The sequence below is a fragment of the Salmo salar genome, chromosome ssa14 (assembly GCF_905237065.1).
Source record: "Salmo salar chromosome ssa14, Ssal_v3.1, whole genome shotgun sequence".
Lineage (NCBI taxonomy): Eukaryota > Metazoa > Chordata > Actinopteri > Salmoniformes > Salmonidae > Salmo > Salmo salar.
The window spans coordinates 73,162,051-73,181,779 of record NC_059455.1 but is presented as its reverse complement, the minus strand read 5'-3'; the positions used below and the strand labels follow the sequence as shown (position 1 = coordinate 73,181,779).

At 43.4% G+C, this 19,729-nt stretch overlaps 1 protein-coding gene across 10 annotated transcripts in view; it reads left to right on the top strand.

Moving 5' to 3' along the window:
• The window catches only part of LOC106570261 (receptor-type tyrosine-protein phosphatase U), a 324,730-nt gene extending 309,909 nt beyond the window's left edge, over positions 1 to 14,821 (top strand). For 4 of the 10 annotated variants that reach the window (XM_014142381.2, XM_014142378.2, XM_014142380.2 and 1 more), the window contains 7 exons: positions 2,036 to 2,185; positions 3,401 to 3,736; positions 5,583 to 5,708; positions 8,119 to 8,202; positions 9,231 to 9,388; positions 12,494 to 12,629; positions 12,853 to 14,821. In XM_014142381.2, the coding sequence (XP_013997856.1) occupies positions 2,036 to 2,185; positions 3,401 to 3,736; positions 5,583 to 5,708; positions 8,119 to 8,202; positions 9,231 to 9,388; positions 12,494 to 12,629; positions 12,853 to 12,933 (1,071 nt within the window). In that variant the 3' untranslated portion in view covers positions 12,934 to 14,821. The remainder of the gene's footprint in view (positions 1 to 2,035; positions 2,186 to 3,400; positions 3,737 to 5,582; positions 5,709 to 8,118; positions 8,203 to 9,230; positions 9,389 to 12,493; positions 12,630 to 12,852) is intronic. The other 6 variants (XM_014142386.2, XM_014142385.2, XM_014142384.2 and 3 more) reach the window with 3 other exon arrangements.
• The last annotated feature ends 4,908 nt before the right edge of the window (positions 14,822 to 19,729 follow it).

Genomic DNA, 19,729 nt, shown 5'->3' with positions numbered 1-19,729 from the left:
AGTTTTTAATGTCCCGTTGGTAGGATAATCTTAAAAGTAGGTCATCAATTTTATTTTCCAATGATTGCACGTTAGCAAGAAGAATGGAAGGCAATGGGAGTTTACTCGCTCGCCTCCGGATTCTCAGAAGTGTGCCCGATCTGCGGCCTCTTTTCCGGCGTCTTTTCTTCACGCAAAAGGCGTGGATCTGGGCCTGTTCCAGTGAAAGCAGGATATCCTTCTTTAAGGACTCTTTAAAAGTTAAAGTATCTTCCAGTCTATGGTAAGTAATCACTTTTCTGATGTCCAGAAGTTTTTTTTTCATAAGAGACGGTTGCAGCAACATTATGTACACAATAAGTTAAAAAATAAGTTACACAAAATGCAAAAAAAATAACAAAATAGCACAATTGGTTGGGAGAATGTAAAACGCCAGCCATGTTCTTCGGCGCCATCTTTGCAATATACTATAGTTCTATACTATAGTATATAGTATATGCTATAATATACCAATCTCTATACTGTTGTTTAATTTACTAATATATAATTTACTGTAATATTGTCTGGGCCAGTACATATGCCTCCTACCTACAGAAATGACTCATCGTACAAAATAAATTGTACGATGAGTTTGGCCTGGGTAGGCCCATAGTTAATAAGAATTTGTTCTTAACTGACTTGCCTAGTTAAATACATGTAAAATAAAAATAAATAAAAATAAAATCTACATTTGTTTAAGAAACTCAATATCTTGTCTATTTCCGACATTAATGTATGCCAATTATGCACTTTTATCTACAAATGCTCATACCTCCCAGAAAGTTTACTTAAACCCTTCAATGGATTCGTCCAGGTTAATTCTGAAATGCACCTATATAACACAAGACACTGCGTTAACCTTCACCTCCCCACTGCCGCAGCTCACATAGTCAATTCTCTATCAGATATAGAGGTAATATACTCTGGAGTTCTTATCTTCACATTGCCAAAACATCATCATCCATCAATAACTTCAAGCGAAGACTGGGGGTCAGTCTGATGAACCAAACTACTCAGTAATCTCCTCCATAGCCGAACTCTCACACACTCACATGCACACCTGCACTTAAACACATTTATTTTTTGTGATTACTGATCAATTTATTTCTGTTCTAACAAACTTTCTTTTTTTTTAACTTATGTATTGTATGTTGTTTTTTTGTGCTGTAGTTTTCATATAAGCCCTTTCATATAAGGCTTCCAACCATACCTGCACACCATGTTATTTTAGATTTTTATTTGTTTTTATCTGTATTGTCTTTCAGTTGTTTTCTTTGGGGCAAATAAATTATAAAATAAAAACAGAATGTTGTTATATCAACTAGGAATTCATCAAGAATTAATTGAAATATCAGGGATCAGACGAGGTAGATTATGATGTAGACTTCCTTTCCATGCCTGCTGAATGTCTCTATACTGTTGTTTTGTCTTCAAATCTTACTGATGTTGCCATTTTCAAACCTCACTTTGAAACCTGTTTACCAGTCTAATACGGCTATAATTAGATTCAATCAAGAAAAACTCTTTTTGATGTGATGATCAAATAAAATATGCATCCTCATTAATGCTTTTTCAATTCAGGTCACTGATATTCTTTGTACTCCAAGATGTCAAAACAAATGTACCAACTAATTGCATTGAATAGACTAATATTTAGGCTATATAGCATGGGTTGGGCGCTTGGGATTTTGGCTCTTTTGATGTATGTTCTAACGCCCTCTCCTTTCCCATTTTTTAGACTGTTAACGGTTAGCAAAACAACGTTTGTGTGTGGGCATAGCGATGTGATGAATGTTGACATTTCTAACAATTAGTCGACATTAACAACAGTAATTAAAGCCCAATGTTACACCCCCCCCCACCCCCCCACCCACCCCCCCAAACCGCTAGCAATTATGGTTCTATTATCAAAACAAGATAATAGGCGTTTCTTGTTAGTTTCTCAATCTCACTGTCTTGTCTCTACCTTCCTCCCACCATCCCCCCTCCCTCCCCTGTACCTTCCTCCCTCTCTCAGGAGCAGTATGTGTTTATCCACGATGCCATTCTGGAGGCCTGTCTGTGTGGAGAGACAGCTATACCAGTTATTGAGTTCGCTCTGACCTATAAGGAGATGCTGAGGGTTGACTCACAGAGCAACACCTCCCAGCTACGAGAGGAGTTCCAGGTAAGACTAGTAGGACGTTTTGTTTAGCAAACAGAAACGATCTGACTAGATAACAACTGGATTTTGACTTCTTTCCCATTACGTCTTGATGTCCTCGATATGTTTTGGTTGGAGTTGATGTTTATTCTAACAGTGGAACACATTTCACATAATAATGATGCTATTCTCTTACTGGTACTAATATTAATGCTGCACACTTAGATCCACTAACTCTCACCAAAACACTCGTCATGGCACAGTACAGTACCATGGCCTTAGCTGTATTCATGGTCTATTGCAGCAGTCTGAGATTGTAAATTGCATATTTCTGTATATTACAGTAATTCCTATTTCTGTATGAGATGACTTTAGTTCATCTGACTAGATGGATCGTCCTCCTTTTCCATTTTATTGACACAAATCATTAGTGACCTTTACCATGCATAATTACAGCTACTTATCTCTTTCAGACCGGGCTATTGAATACATTCATGATGGTTATTATAGTCCAATGAAATATCCTCACTGAAATCAGACATTTACAATGCATCCCAAATGGTACACTATTCCCTGTACAATGCACTAGTTTTGACCAGAGTCCTATTGCCCCTGGTCAAAAGTAGTACACTAAATAAGGAATAGGGTGACATTTCATTTCAGATTATAATTGAAACACATACTGTATCTGCAAGATGTAATCCTGATGCAATGTAAGTTAGTAATAATTATAATGCACCATTCATACAGTCAAACTTAATAGGGAGTTATTATTCAACACAATACACTGCAAGTTAAATAATCAGTTTCATTTCCCCTCCAATTTCAATTCCCAAAGCCTCATAATGTGCTTATTTATAATGCATGTGGTTTGCGATTAAATGTGTTTTTATCTTTTAAGCCCCTTCATAGATTTTGACTGATGCTAAATGTGTTTGAAAGTTTTAGCCAGATGATGATTAGACAGTTGTCTGTCTCTCTCTCTCTCTCTCGCTCTCTCTCTTTCTCTCACTCTCTCTCTGTTTGTTACTGTCTCTGTCTGTCTCTCGCTCTCGCTCTGCCTCTCTCTCCATTTGTTACTGTCTCTCCCTGTCTCTCTCTGTCTCTCTCTGTTTATCACTATCTCCCTGTCTCTCTCTGTTTATCACTATCTCCCTCTCTGTCTGTCTCCATCATCCTCTTCTACTTTGTCTGTGCTCCTTCATCTCACCCTGTCTCTCCATCCCTCCCTCTCTCCAGACGTTGAACTCTGTGACCCCTCACCTGGATGTGGAGGAGTGCAGCGTGTCCCTGTTGCCTAGGAACCGCGAGAAGAACCGTAGCATGGACGTCCTGCCTCCCGACCGCGCCCTGGCCTTCCTGGTTACCACCGAGGGCGTTGCCGAGGGGAACAGCTACATCAACGCTGCTCTCACCGACAGCTTTCACCGGCCCGCCGCCTTCGTGGTAACGCCACACCCGTTACCGGGAACCACGGCAGACTTCTGGAGGCTGGTCTATGACTATGGATGTACCTCAGTGGTGATGCTCAACCAGATCAACCAGTCCAACTCTGCCTGGGTGAGAAGAGGGGAGGTGAGGGGCTGAGGACGGAGGAAGGAAGGGGGGAGGGAATTGATGATACTGACTGACTGACTGACTGACTGACTGACTGACTGACTGACTGACTGACTGATTGACTGACTGACCGACCGACCGACCGAGCCCTGTGGCTATCAGGTACCGGTCAAATCGCTCATCCTCATACTCGATTGGTCAAAGCTATACTCTGACCAATCCCATGTCATAGCTATCTAAAGGTGATTGCACTAACTGTATGTCGCTCTGGATAAGAATGTCCTCTAAATGACTAAAATGTGAAAGTAATAGCATCCTGATTTATAGCCTTTGTGTAGATTAATTAATAGGATGATACATTTTTGCCTGCTTGTCAGGGCATTACCACATCCATATCATTCTGTTCTCACCCCATCTCTCCCTCATCTAGCATGTCACCTGTGTGTTGGCTCATGCTTGGGTTTGTCTGTGGCCTTCTTATCTTTCACTTGTCACTGTGTCATGGTGCTGGGTTGGCTAACGTTTACACCATTACTCTCATTTATAACTAGCTGTCTCTCTTGTCTACTCTCACTCCTTCTGTCATTCCCTCTCGCTATTTCTCCTCAACTCTCTCTCCTTCCTTGACCCTTTCTCTCCTCTCTTTCTTTCTCCTTCTCTTCTCTTCTCTTCTCTTCACTTGTTCTCCCTCCCTGTATCGTCTCTGTCCTGCTATCCTTCTCTGCCATGTCTTAATTACTCTCTTTTCCCCCACTCTCTCTCTCTCCCTCTCTCCCTCTCCCTTTCCCCCCATCTCCTCTGTCTTCTTTCTTTCTCATCCACCGCTCCCTCCTTCCCTTTCTCTCTCTACCAGTAGATTAACAGTGTACCCCAGTCATTTGTGCTACCTGTCTCTGTGTATAAATATTTATCTCTCCCTTTGCCCCCGTCACCTCGTTAACACCTCTCTGTCAACGTGACAGGACATTATCGCTACCTTGTTCCTCCCCTGGGCCTTCTGCCGCCCCCCTACCATCCCCTTCCCTCCCCCTTCCTGTCACATCTAACACTGTTAGCATGTTAACACTACCCTCCCCCGTGTTTCCATCCCTCCCTCCCCCTCTATTCCTCCTTCCCTTCCTGCTCCCTTCTCTGTCCCCCTCGCTGCCACAGCCATCACTGTCAGCAGTTTAACACTACACTCCCCAGTGTCTCAATCCCTCCGTTCCTCCCTTCGCCTGATGAGAGTCTTTGAAGCAGCTGCGACCTGTATTGACTAAAGACCTTGGCCCAGTCTGTGTGCTCTGTGCACCAATCCCTGATTGACTCCATGTGTATCTCTACCAGGCACTGCCGAGTTTTCCCCCACTGACCTCACTGCATTCATTTATAATGGGCTAATGTTAATGATTTAGAGTGATGAATTATTCAAAAGATGTGAAACACTGTAAAACTGTGTGTGTGTGTGTGTGTGTGTGTGTGTGTGTGTGTGTGTGTGTGTGTGTGTGTGTGTGTGTGTGTGTGTGTGTGTGTGTGTGTGTGTGTGTGTGTGTGTGTGTGTGTGTTTGGGCGTGTGCGTGCGTGAGTGCAGTGTTATGGGATTGATTGTACTCAGTGATGGTGTTTTCTGCTCATGCAATTAACAGTGCTGCTATGGGTTGGATAATTGTGGATCTGGCTAAATGTCTGTCTTGTCGATCCTCAGGTGTCTTGTTATTGACTTCAGCCGTCCTGCTCTGTGACACAATGATTTGATTTCACTCCTCCACCTCCATAGTCCGCTAATCACCTATTATCTTCCTTCTTTCTCTTCCTATTCTCTCTCCCTCTCTCTCTCTCTCTCTCTCTCTCTCTCTCTCTCTCTCTCTCTCTCTCTCACACTCAGCCGTGTCTACAGTACTGGCCAGAGCCTGGGCTGCAGCAGTTTGGACCAATGACAGTAGAGCTTCTGTCCATGATGGCTGATGATGACGTCATCATTCGTCTGTTCCGGGTTCAGAACATCATGCGGGTAGGTCGTGATCAATGATAGACTGGCTGTCAAAGTCCCTTTTTGCGCTCTGATAAGTTAAGGGACTACAGTTGAAAATCAACCTGCTGACTCACACAGAAAGTCTGACAGTTTAGTCATATCTCTTTCATTTTGTGAAGTTCTTTAAAACATATTTTTCCATAGTCTCTTCATGCGTATTTTGTAGAGAGCCTAATGGCCCCTTTTATCCTTTCATAGTCTGTCTACTGAACATGGGAGATGAGGCATGCATTAGTCACTGTACACTTTACAATTACTCTCAATGACCTAAAATGTCTTTTTGACAGTGTAATGATAAAATTATCAAATTATCAGCCTTTTCAATGCCTATGAAATCATTGTAGACGTGGCATTGTGGTCTTTTCTTTTGGAATGTGTGCGTGTGTGCGTGTGTATGCGTGTGTGTGTGTCTATGTCTGTGTGTGCTGTATTACTGTAGCTGTGTGCCTCTCTCCTAGCCGTTGACGACGTGTTGTCTTCGTGATTGTGACTACCATAATTTCCGGACTATTAAGCGCACCTGAATATAAGCCGCACCCACTGAATTAAAAAATATATATTATTTTGAACATAAATAAGCCGCACATGTCTATAAGCCGCAGGTGACTACCGGTACATTGAAACAAATTAACTTTACACAGGCTTTAACGAAACACGGCTTGTAACAAAAATAAATAGGCTTTAACGAAACACGGCTTGTAACAAAAATAAATAGGCTTTAACGAAACACGGCTTGTAACAAAAAATAAAAAATATGCAGTAAGCTTTAGTTGTCTTTTTGCACTAAGTCAATTCCTCACGCTGCTGTTTCCAACGTCTTATCATCGACTCATTAAGACCAAGCTCCCGTGCAGCAGCTCTATTTCCTTTTCCAACAGCCAGATCAGTCTCCTTCAACTTGAAAGCTGCATCATATGCATTTCCCCGTGTCTTTGCCATGATGAGGGTGACAAAATGACTACCGTAATCAGAATGATGGGAAGTTTGAGAGTGCTCGATTTAATCTAAACAGTAAACAAAAAAGTTGTTTGACCTTAACCCGTTCGGCAATTTCATTGGTCTAATGAAAGCTTCATGCCGCCAAAAAACTGAGCACGTCACAGAATGTGTGCGTCACAGAATGTGAAAGCGGGAAAAATCCATATATTAGCCGCGTCATTGTTTAAGCCGCGAGGTTCAAAGCCTGGGGAAAAAGTTGCGGCTTATAGTCCGGAATTTACGGTAGCTTAGTCTCACAGCGTTGATCAGACAGGCACTTCCCAACACCTCCCTTTGACCTACAGTAACATCCATCTTTCAACACCAGGTGCTCGTCTAGCAGCCTCTAGAAAAACAACCCCTCTTGTCAGCTAGTCTCCCTGCCTCTGTTTCCTTACCTCCCTCTCCTCACCCCCTGTCAGCAAGCCTCCCTGCCTCTGTTTCCCTACCTCCCCCTCCTCACCCCTGTCAGCTATCCTCCCTGCCTCTGATTCCCTACCTCCCCCTTCTCACCCCCTGTCAGCTAGCCTCCCTGCCTCTGCTTCCCTACCTCCCTCTCCTCACCCCTGTCAGCTATCCTCCCTGCCTCTGTTTCCCTACCTCCCCCTTCTCACCCCCTGTCAGCTATCCTCCCTGCCTCTGTTTCCCTACCTCCCCGTTCTCACCCCCTGTCAGCTATCATCCCTGCCGCTGTTTCCCTACCTCCCCCTTCTCACCCCTGTCAGCAATCCTCCCTGCCTCTGTTTCCCTACCTCCCCCTTCTCACCCCCTGTCAGCTAGCCTCCCTGCCTCTGTTTCCTTACCTCCCCCTTCTCACCCCCTGTCAGCTAGCCTCCCTACCGATGTCTCCCTACCTCCCCCTTCTCACCCCCTGTCAGCTAGCCTCCCTGCCTCTGTTTCCTTACCTCCCCCTTCTCACCCCCTGTCAGCTATCCTCCCTGCCGCTGTTTCCCTACCTCCCCCTTCTCACCCCTGTCAGCTATCCTCCCTATCTCTGTTTCCCTACCTCCCCGTTCTCACCCTCTGTCAGATAGCCTCCCTGCCTGTCTCCCTACCCCCCCCTCGCCCCCTGTCAGCTATCCTCCCTGCCTCTGTTTCCCTACCTCCCCCTTCTCACCCCCTGTCAGCTAGCCTCCCTGCCTCTGTCTCCCTTCCTCCCCCTCCTCACCCCCTGTCAGCTAGCCTCCCTGCCTCTGTTTCCCAACCTCTCCCTCCTCACCCCCTTTCAGGTATTAGCGTCCCTAGTCCCTCTCCTTGCCTCTCCTTAGAGCCTCCCCCTGCCTCACCCTCATGTCATTCCGCTGTCACCTCTGTCAGAGCCCTGTCCCCCTCAGTGTCACCCCCAGTCTCCCCCACGGACGAGGGAGGAGGGGGAGGCAGCTGTCAAACAATCCCCACTGCCTTTTCACAGGATCCCACTGATCTTACCAATCAGAACTGTCCAGCAACAGGAACAGGAACAGGGAGGGAGGATGATGCACAGTTCCCCAGCAAGGTATTCTATATCACAGTAGAAAAACACGTTTAAGGGTGGCAGGTCGCCTAGTGGTTAGAGCGTTGGACCAGTAACACACCGGGTGAATAATCTGTTGATGCGCACTTAACCCACATTTCTCCAGGGTTGCTGTTGATAATGGCTGACCCTGGCCGTTATCCTACTCTAAGAGGACCTCTGAGGGAGTTGGAATATGCCAAAAAATACATTAACAATTCACAAATGCGTATTAACGTAGGACAAGTCACTGACTTTCTATAAGTATGGAGAAAGCCATCGATAACGTGACACCTTGTATTCCTATGTGAAGATTCAATAGTGCATTGAAGCCAAATTAAGTCAGTTAAGATGCGCCCCATGGAGACATAACATGAGCAGTTTGAGCTACTCCATGAAGGGATGTTGCAGCTCAGTGCTACACCCTGTCATTCAGTATCTCAAGTTGAAAGCCAACCGGGGTATTGCAGGCTGCCATTAGCAACTAAATTATCCTTGTACCTTCTTCTGTGTGCTATTTTAAAATAATTGGTTCAAGGAAATACATCTGGTGTATTAGAAGCAATGATTGGTACCATGATTGTATTCAAAACATGTTTTTATTTACACAAAGCTTGCCATTTTTCCATTCACTATAATGGGGGATCCTGTTTTCTGCAAACAATGCCTGCAGTACCATGGTCTGAAATTCTGGTTTGAAATTTTAAATTCTGTGGCTTCATTGAGTGTTGGCAGTCGTTCTTCCCTGGGACAAATATAAGCACCCACCAAATTATTATTATTATAAACACTAGACCACTACACTACTATACCAGAGACTGGAGTGATATGAGCCTCGGCCCCAAGGGAGATGGTGTCCTTCTGGGTTAGAGGTGTCCAGTCTAGGATGCTATACATGTCTGAAAGGTGTGGATAGTGTGCTGTGATGTGTTGTGTGTGTTCCTATCAAGGGCTTGACAAGTCTGTTATTTGGGATCTAACACAACATTATCGTTGTCCTCCCTTTCTCTCTTTGGCCCCCGCCCATCCAGCTCCAGGAAGGTCAGCTGGTGGTTCGTCATTTCCAGTTCCTGCGCTGGTCTCCATACCGTGACGTCCCAGACTCTAAGAAGGCTTTCCTCAGCCTCCTGGCCCAGGTCCACAACTGGCAGAGGGAGTGTGGAGAGGGACGTACCATCGTCCACTGTCTGTGAGTTCACCACTGTCCACCATTTTACTCATAAAATCTATATCATTCCGTAGGGAAGTTTTGTTTGCAGATAGGATACACTGAAACGATTCAAATGACCTGTGCACTGCGATTGATTTCAGCGAGCGTGATCTACGCAAACGTTGAGGATTTTCGTTTAAGAAGTTTTCTGCTGTGCGTTAGTTGGATTAATTCTCGGGCCATACTGACGCTATACAAACCATTTTTTATAGCACATTAAAGGCTTCATTGGCTCTTGTTGACTCCTGTTGTGAGCATACTGTTCAGAAAGCAGGTGGCAGTCATCTTTTGGGACATGTTACAGTTTTTGTCAATCGCGTACAAGCATTTATGGGAACAAAGTTGTCAATTTTCAAAACAGAGTTCATAAGACTCAGAACTCGGTGGCCTTTTGCAAAATAGTAAATACCTTCTCAAAACACAAATACAGAAAAACTCAATTATACTGTCAAAATAGATTCATCAAAAGAACATGGCTGGATGCAAAAAGATTAATGCAACCATACTAAAAGAGTCCAAGCAGACAAAACAGAAAACTCCCAGTATATCAATACATTTTCTTTGCAGTCACTAAATCATGATGATCAAAAATGGAAGTACAACTATCCAAAGGTGCAGAATTATGGGCAATTACTCTGCTTTTATGCATATTTCACCAAACAATTTCATACACATCAAATCAAAAATGATTCCTGATATATATTTTAATTGAAATAAGCACATTGTATGCAGGATCCATTCATCAGTATCATCACAATCCAATTCCATGTATTCAATACAAAGGCTGGTTTGAACATTGTTTTGTATACTTTCCGTTGGCCACAGAAACACAATCCACAATAGAAATAAAGAAAGGTGAATACAATGGAGGAACACAACTGATATGAATGTATAGGCCTCAATCCACACCAGAGCAAAGCTTAATTATGGAAGGTTACAATGTCGAAGATGATGACTTAGGAGTAGTGAGGCGTTACAAAGTAACGTGTTACAGTAATAACCTTTTTGCTGTAACGAGTAATATAACAGAGTTACTGTTCTAATTTGCAGAATAATATTCCAGTTACTGATCAAATAAATATATTGTTACTTTTAATTGTGATCATTATTCCCTCTCTGTTGGCGGAATATAAAAAAATCTACCCGCCCCAGATTCAAATATTTTCGTCCTCTCACTAAATTCCCGTTTACGCACGCAGGCACACCTACTAACTGCTTCAGCGTGGAAGTACTCCCATTACTTTGATTTGGCAGGACAAAATGGTAAGAATATAATTGTAAAATGTAAACTATGCCCAGGCGAAAACACCTTTCCACTGCTAGAAACATGACTTCCAGCACCTGCAAAGGCAACACACCAACACAAAACGTTTAGCGAAAGACCCGCAACACCTGACCATGGCTGCTGAAGGTGACTGTAGGCCTACCTCATTCAAACAACCAAGGCTTGATTTTAATCGTTCAGGAGGACCAGGGAGAGCTGAACAAGCTTGTAACTGGGTATGTATTAGAGGAAAGGCTGCTCTTATCCACGGTACAATCCCCCTATTTCAGACAGATACTTAGCAAAATACAGATGACAGTTTACATTGTGTGAAGGCGCGCAACAATTCGGGGTGTAACACAAAAGTAATATAATAAATATTGTAACTAATTACTTTCCTCAGGGAGTAACAAGTAAAGTCATTTGTTATTGTTGAAAGAAGTAAAAGGTAATATATAACTTTTTTTGAGTAACCACCCCGACACTGCTAATTACTTAGAAGTAACCCAACTTCATTCTCTGTATCTCTGCATGTCCTCAATAATGTAAATAATTATAGCAATTAGACAGTCCCCATTGCCTAGATATTTCCATATATTGTACATGGTGTGACACTGATGGGGTAGTTTAGAATTTTGATCAGTAGTATTTACTGATTGCCGGAAGCACACACACACATTTCTCTTCTGATGAAAACAATGTTATTTTCTATGAACAGAACACTTAACAGTGAATTCTGTATTCCCTGATGACGTTTGTATTTAAAGTTTTGTATTCCCTGATGGCATTTGTATTTAAAGTTTTGCGAAAGGTGGTCTAAGACATGCAAGTCATGTACAAAGGCAAGTAAATTATCAGAAGTCCTGTAAATATATTTTATCATTGCTGTTCTGCTAAATACGATTCCACACAGGTTAAAAAATTGCTTGTATGCGATTGAGAAAAACTGTAATCTGAGGTCACACCTTGCTTCAGTAGATTGTGTTATCATGTTGGTTCCGATCCCACTTGGTAGTTTAACAACTATCAAAATCACATGTTTGCGAACGATTACTTTCTACTCTTTAATGCACTGAGCCTGTCTGTGTGTAGTGATAAATGTGGCAGGATAAAACGTCAACCCCCAAGTGTTCACTACTACACTCCTCCTATTTACCAGAACACTTTTCATAATTACTATAAAAGGGATCCGCTCTAGGCTCTAGTTCCCCAGCCTCTTCTACACTTCAGCAACACTACATATCTCTATCCAGCCTGGATTGGTCTCTGGGGTTGACATGCTAACTTTGCGTCCCAAATGGCACCCTACGCCCTATATAGTTCACTATTTTTGGCCAGCCTTATGGGCCCTGGTCAAAAGTAGTGGACTACCATAGGGAATAGGGTGCAATTTGAGACGCACCCCTGTATTAGATTTACTTCCTTGTTTCTGGATTTAATGAGAAACATTCCTCAGATGCTAGTCTTCAAAGTTCTCCGCGTTGCTGTTTTTCTGATAGCCTCCTTGATCTGAGTCTCAGACTGAGCTGTGACATTTCACTTTACGGCTTCAGCCTCCGTATCTTCCCTGCATGCTAGAGACGTGACTCATATTGATGTCTGTGTCTGACTGTCTCTTTGTTTGTGTCAATGTCTGTGTTTGGGGCATGTGTCCGTGTGTCTGTCTGTACTGGGTTCTGCACCATATACCCTGGTTTCGCAATCTGACTTATTCTGACACATTTTGCAACACAGGCTACTCTCTCAGTGGTCACAAAATGTATACATAATGATTCATAAGCACTGACCCACGTGTCTGTTTCTCCCTGTGTGTGTAACAGAAACGGTGGCGGTAGGAGCGGTACGTTCTGCGCTTGTACCATGCTGCTAGAGATGATCCGTCATCACAGCGTGGTGGATGTCTTCTACGCTGCCAAAACGCTACGCAACTCCAAACCCAACATGGTGGAGACCATGGTAAGTAATAGCCTTGATTTAACCAGGAAGACCTTTTTTAGAAACTCTTTTGGTAGGGGGACCTAATATGGTGGACAGGAGCATGCATGTCTTAAGACTCAATTCAGTCAAACTTGCAGTGGTTTACAGTATTTACGCACTCAAATACAGATCACTGATTGATTGAATTCAAGCTTTCATCTATAGCAAAGTAGAGAAATGTTGACATCTGTGTTGTTTTCAGGAGCAGTACCGGTTCTGCTATGACCTGGCCTTGGAGTACCTGGACGCCTTGGACTGCCTGAGTGAGATAGAAGTGAGATAACACTGATCCCAGATCAGCTCAGGCTCAGGGGAGATGGTGGAGTCCTGGGCCTAGCCTGGATCTCAGCCTGGGTCCACATCATCTGGACCTCCCAGCCTGGTCCTAGCCTGAGTTTACAGCCTGGGCCTGAGTCTGGGTCCACACTGCTCTGCTTCTCTCTCTACACTTCTACATCTAGCACTGTATTTTCAGACCTGCTCAACCCCAGAAGGAGTGTAGGGATAGAGGCCTGGGCCTCAGTCTGCTGTCTTGGCCCAGTTCCGGCCTGGTCCACACCACTCCGTCTTGGGTCTCCCCTTGGGTCTACAGCCTTGGTCTAGCCTGGTTTCCGCTCTGCTCTGCTCCGCTTCCTTCTCTTCTCCTCTCCCAGGTCTGGGTGATTCAATGTATCTGCTGCCATAACTGACCTGGGCAAAAGAAAACAATGACAGCGAAAGAGAGGGAGACAGAGAGAGATGATGGGACATGCTCCTACCTTCAACCTGTTATATACTGTACTATTGTCCTTTCCCTTGCATTTGTATCCCTCTGTAAGTTACTATTTGTTCTGTGCCACATACTATCTGCCAAACCCAAGGAAGAGGACAAGGAAATGGGCAGGATCATTCTCTTCTCATTGGATGTTTTTCTGGTCACTTGACCACTGGTGGTATACTCAAAGGTCTCTGCAACTTCCTGCCTTATTTTACTATGTCAATGACAACAACAATTACAACAACAAAAAATACAAAGTAGAAGCTGAAGTTTAACAACAAGACAATGACATCACATACAACTGCAGCAAAAATAATATGTCAACTATTGGGTGATCTTGTGTATTTGTTTTGTAATACGTGCAATGATCTTGTAAATTATGCAATGATCTACTGTTGGTGAACATCCGATGTTGTTACTGTATGCTGGTGTTTTCTCTGGTGAGGCTGGAATGGCAGAGAATATGTTTACAAAGAGAATGGCACTGAATTTATGTTGGGTGCGTCTATCCTATGGTCATACTGTACAGAAAGGACCTATCTTGTTTATTATTTATTGTTTGTGTAAATAGATTGTTTTCCAGATGTTTATCGATGTTTGTCGTATTAACTCTGTGCCAATCCATTATCTTTGTGTTTATGAACAACATGGTCTCATTAGAATATGTCAAAATAGTGACTTTTAACCATTGTAGTTATATGCCACCCAGTTTGACATATTACTTTTATGTCACGTCTGGTGACATATTACATTTATGTTACTTCTGGAGGCATATTACTCCATATTTGTAATGAGATATGTCTATAAATGACATTGGAGTTATACAGTACTGTATGTCACCCAATTTGACATATTACTTATATGTAATTTCTGGTGACATATAGCTTTATATTTGTAATGAGTTATGTCTGCTATAAATGAGGACCACTTGAGAACCTGCATGCCAGTCAGTTGTTAGTGTTTCCATTGCAGTTTGTGACCCAGTCTGTTTCAGGGGACCGTCCCCACTGCTACCAGAGACTGGGGTTGCAAAATTCCCATAGCTTTCCCAAAATTCCCATAGCTTTCCCAAAATTCCCAGGTTTTCCTGAAATTCCCAGTTGGTGCATTGGCTGAATAATGAACCGAAAAGCAAAGAGGGAATCCTCTAACTGGGAATCTTACAACTGGGATTTTAGGAAAGCCTGGAACGTTTGGGGAAGTTACCCAATTTTGCAACCCTACACGAGAACCCCTATATTCAGAGAGACCAATGTAAAAAAAAAAAACATGATGTGTCTCTAGTTGTGGGAACAAAGGTGATCAGTTTGCCAAAACTAGTTGCTTTTTAAATTTGTATTTATTCATTCAATGTGTTTTATTTTCTAAAGAGTGTATAAATGAAAATAAATAAAGTATTACGATGTTGCTAATATCACATGATTCATGCATTTTCTAGGTAATGTTTTTATTTTGCGACACTTTTGCGACACGTGATTTTAGTCACACCTTTAGTCACACCCTTTCACGCAGGAAGCATCTTATAAGTATTTATGAGAGTGAATGTGATGACATTACACACACACACACACACACACACACACACACACACACACACACACACACACACACACACACACACACACACACACACACACACACACACACACACACACACACACATATATAACTGTTACGACTTCCGCCAAAGTCGGTCCCTCTCCTTGTTCGGGCGGCGTTCGATGGTCGACGTCACCGGCCTTCTAGCCATCGCCGATCCACTTTTCATTTTCCATTTGTTTTGTCTTTGTTTTACACACCTGGTTTCAATTCCCCAATTACTTGTTCATTATTTAACCCTCTGTGCGTGATTGTTTTATGTATGTTCGGTCCGTATTTGTGGGCTCGGTATTACAACATGTTATTGGAATATTTGAGTAAAGTTACTTGTGTTACTCATCTCTGCTGTCCTGCGCCTGACTCCTCTACACCAGCTACACCCAGACCACTACAATAACCCCCCCATTCCCATTCCCAAACACACACACACACACACACTATTACAATGTGCTTGTTAAACAAGAACCCCGGGTATTTTCTGTTGACCTGTAGTTACATTTTTCCTTATCATTTAATGAAGTGCAGCGTTAATGGTCTGCTGTTATCATATGACCAGACTGACTGGCTGGTTCTGCTACAGAGCCCTAATTGAAGAAGCCTGATGAATCTATTGATCCAGTCTACACACCATCCCACCCCAGAGAGACAGATAGTCCACCTCACCAACTCATTCATCATAGAGATGTCCAACAAGAACATTGGCTGCATTCTTTTGATTTATTTTCGTTCATAAGCCTTGACCTTTTTTTAACGTTCATAAGCCTTGACCTTTTAACCTTTCACCCCTCTATCTTCAGTCTGTTCATTGATCTCTGCCTTTCTCTCTCTCTCTTTATCTCTCCTCCCTCCCCTCTCTATAACTGAGTGGAAATGCGTAAATAGCAGAACAATTTCTAGCACAGAAACAATCAACAAAGGATTTGGTCAAAGGTAGAACAGTTTTCTTCTGAGTCTACCTAGTGCTAACAGAGCAGTCCTTCTGAGTCTACCTAGTGCTAACAGAGAAGTCCTTCTGAGTCTACCTAGTGCTAACAGAGCAGTCCTTCTGAGTCTACCTAGTGCTAACAGAGAAGTCCTTCTGAGTCTACCTAGTGCTAACAGAGAAGTCCTTCTGAGTCTACCTAGTGCTAACAGAGAAGTCCTTCTGAGTCTACCTAGTGCTAACAGAGCAGTCCTTCTGAGTCTACCTAGTGCTAACAGAGAAGTCCTTCTGAGTCTACCTAGTGCTAACAGAGCAGTCCTTCTGAGTCTACCTAGTGCTAACAGAGAAGTCCTTCTGAGTCTACCTAGTGCTAACAGAGCAGTCCTTCTGAGTCTACCTAGTGCTAACAGAGAAGTCCTTCTGAGTCTACCTAGTGCTAACAGAGAAGTCCTTCTGAGTCTACCTAGTGCTAACAGAGAAGTCCTTCTGAGTCTACCTAGTGCTAACAGAGAAGTCCTTCTGAGTCTAACTAGTGCTAACAGAGCAGTCCTTCTGAGTCTACCTAGTGCTAACAGAGAAGTCCTTCTGAGTCTAACTAGTGCTAACAGAGCAGTCCTTCTGAGTCTACCTAGTGCTAACAGAGAAGTCCTTCTGAGTCTACCTAGTGCTAACAGAGAAGTCCTTCTGAGTCTACCTAGTGCTAACAGAGCAGTCCTTCTGAGTCTACCTAGTGCTAACAGAGAAGTCCTTCTGAGTCTACCTAGTGCTAACAGAGAAGTCCTTCTGAGTCTACCTAGTGCTAACAGAGAAGTCCTTCTGAGTCTACCTAGTGCTAACAGAGAAGTCCTTCTGAGTCTACCTAGTGCTAACAGAGAAGTCCTTCTGAGTCTACCTAGTGCTAACAGAGAAGTCCTTCCAGGCCACTAGGGTTGCTAATGTTGGACTAGATGAAATCACAGAAACTATGTCAAATGGCTGTTAGGTCCCAGAGGACTGGATTGAGAAACACTGGGTTATCGTGTGTGAGTGTGTGTGGTTGTGTGTGTAGGCTACTGGCACTCCACAAGGGAGTCTTACAGTGGAGGTGATTGTTGTTACTGTTGGATGCTTACAGTATGAATGAGCGTATGAAATTGAATGATGGGTGAATAACAAAATCCCCATTGTGTTGAGAGAAACAGGTTCCATGCAGATGAAACCTCTCTTCGCTTAGCACCCGTTTGTGTCTGATAACTCCTGGAGATGGCTCAGCCATTGTGGGTTTTTTTGGACTGAAAAACACATCTCCTGGGATCTCCATCACCCTCTCCATTTTCTCCTCCTTTCTCTCTTTCTTTTTCTGAAGCATACCTGAATGCTCAGGCAGTGTCCATCATTGTGGCTGTTCCCAAGCTCCTTTTTTGCAGATTCAATAATTTGCTGTGTAGTGCTGGGTGAATGAGAGGAGGAAGGGACGGGCTCCCCAGAGAGTCACAGGAAGCAGGTACACTCACCTGGATGTCTTCAATTGACTATTACATGTCTTGTTTTTGATACTATTTATGTTGTCTTTTAACTGTCATATCTGAGGGTTCCTGTTAGGTCAAACACCTTAGCAGACATGTGTCTATGCCTCTTCAAACGCTTGCTCGCTTGCTTTTAGGAGCTGGACTGGTAGTCGGTGCCAGACTGAGAGCCTATGCTAAACAATACTGGAAATAAATTATTTGACACGTCCAACCTGTTGGTTTGTAGGAGACAGATGGTCCCATGAGAAGGAGGATGCCTGCCACATTGCAGCTCTCTCTCTCACACACAGACACACACCACCCCAAGGGGCCCCAAAGCCAGAGTGGCCCCTTATCGCTCCCACACAGGTACCTGTCATAGTTGGACTTCTCAAATGTCACAGAATGGTTTGGGGCTTCAAGAGATTTCCAGCCGGCCAGGGTTTTAGTGAAGACCGCTCGGCGTGTGTGTGTCTGGCCAGGATTTCACTGAGTGTGTATGCAGCTGGTCCTGGCCTGGTGCCCTGGCAGAGTAGCAGCAGTTTCGTGTGTGTGTTTCTCTGCGTGTGTGGTGGCATCTTGGAAAAGCCTCAAGACTGTGACGGCAATGGCACGCAGTGCAACGGCTGCTGCTGCAACTGCAAATAGAGCTCTTATCCTCTCCCCCACTGTCCCTGTCTAAAGGCCTGTCGTTTTAAATGGATCCCGTCATGCAGAGGAGCAGATAGACACAATAATCAATTAATACTCTCCTCGTTCTGACACTGAAACACCACGGAGTTTAAAACACCACGGAGGCGTGTGGAGACCTGTGTGTGTGTGTCGCAGTGTGTGTGTGGCCCAGCGTGTGTGTGTTCCCTGTCTGACGAAAGATTCAATTTGAGCCCACTTTATATCTGTGTGAAGTCATCTTTTTTATCTTTAGCATGAATTCACATGCACATTAAATCAAATTGCTCCTCACATGACAAACCCTCACATTCATTGAGATTATACACCATGTCTTTACTCTCTGATCATACGATATCTGTCTAGCTCTGCGGAGGACAGCTTATTAATGGTATTCTAGAAACAATAAAAAAGCAACGTTTACGACAACTTCTAATCCAATATAGCAAGGATCATTGATTACGTCAAGAACAGGTGATTGAACTGCCATGAAGGTATCACTTCCTAATGACAAATCTGTCATGTGGTAAATGTATCTCTCCACCAGTGATGATAGCCCAAGGCAGTGAGGACATCTAAAGGGACAGGGACAGAAAATATGACAGTTAATGGTATTCTGTCCCATGGTATAACCTATGATGACAGGAAAGAGGAAGAAGGAAGAAAAAAAACGGAAGATGGGAGGAGATGATGGCTGAGGGCCAGTCAATAATAGATCTGCGTTATTACAGTGCTCACAAGGCTCTGAATCCCCATCCATCTCTCTCTCTCTCTCTTCTTCTCTCTTTCTTTCACTCAAGCTACTTCTCTTGCTTCTTCTCTCTCTCAATTCAATTTGCTTTATTGGCATGACGTAACGATGTACATATTGCCAAAGCTTACTTTGGATATTTACAATATTAAAATAATAACCAAAATTGTCAACAGGACAACAGTAATAACAATAACCAAGGTTCAAAATAACCATTGAACAATAACAATATAGAGGACATTTGCAGGTTGGTTGGTCTGTCAGACACTGTCCCTCGTCTTATGGCTGGCAGCAATGTAGTGCCCTGCCAACCCACAGCTCTCTGTGTCCTCCCCCAACAGGACGTGTAGCCTATTCTCATCAGTGAGGTCTTTGAAACCTCTCTAATTGTTTTATATTTTTGACATTTTGTCAGGAAATGCAGCTCTGTCTCAGGTTCTGCTGTGGTGTTGTGGTTGCACAGCCTTTCCTCTACAGGGAGCCATGTTTTCCTGTGTCTACCCTTCTCAATGGCAAGGTTGTGCTCACTGAGCCTGTACTTTATCAAGGTTTTTCTAAGGTTTTGATCAGTAACCATGGTCAAGAAGTTAGCCACGGTGTAATGTCGATTTAGGGCCAGATAGCACTGTATTTTGCTTTGTGCTTGTGTTTGCGTTTCCCAATAAGCAATGTAGTTTTGTTTAGACTGTGTTGTAATTTGGTTTATTCTGATTGATTGGTGGTTCTGGTCCTGAGGCTTCAGTGTATTAGTAGATCAGGTTTGTGAACTTAGCTCCAGGACCAGCTAGATGAGGGGACTCAGTTCTTGGCATTGCAGGTCACGCCCTGACCTACTCTACCATTGAAAATAACAACTTACTATGGTCAGGACGTGACACGTAGAATGCCTTCTGT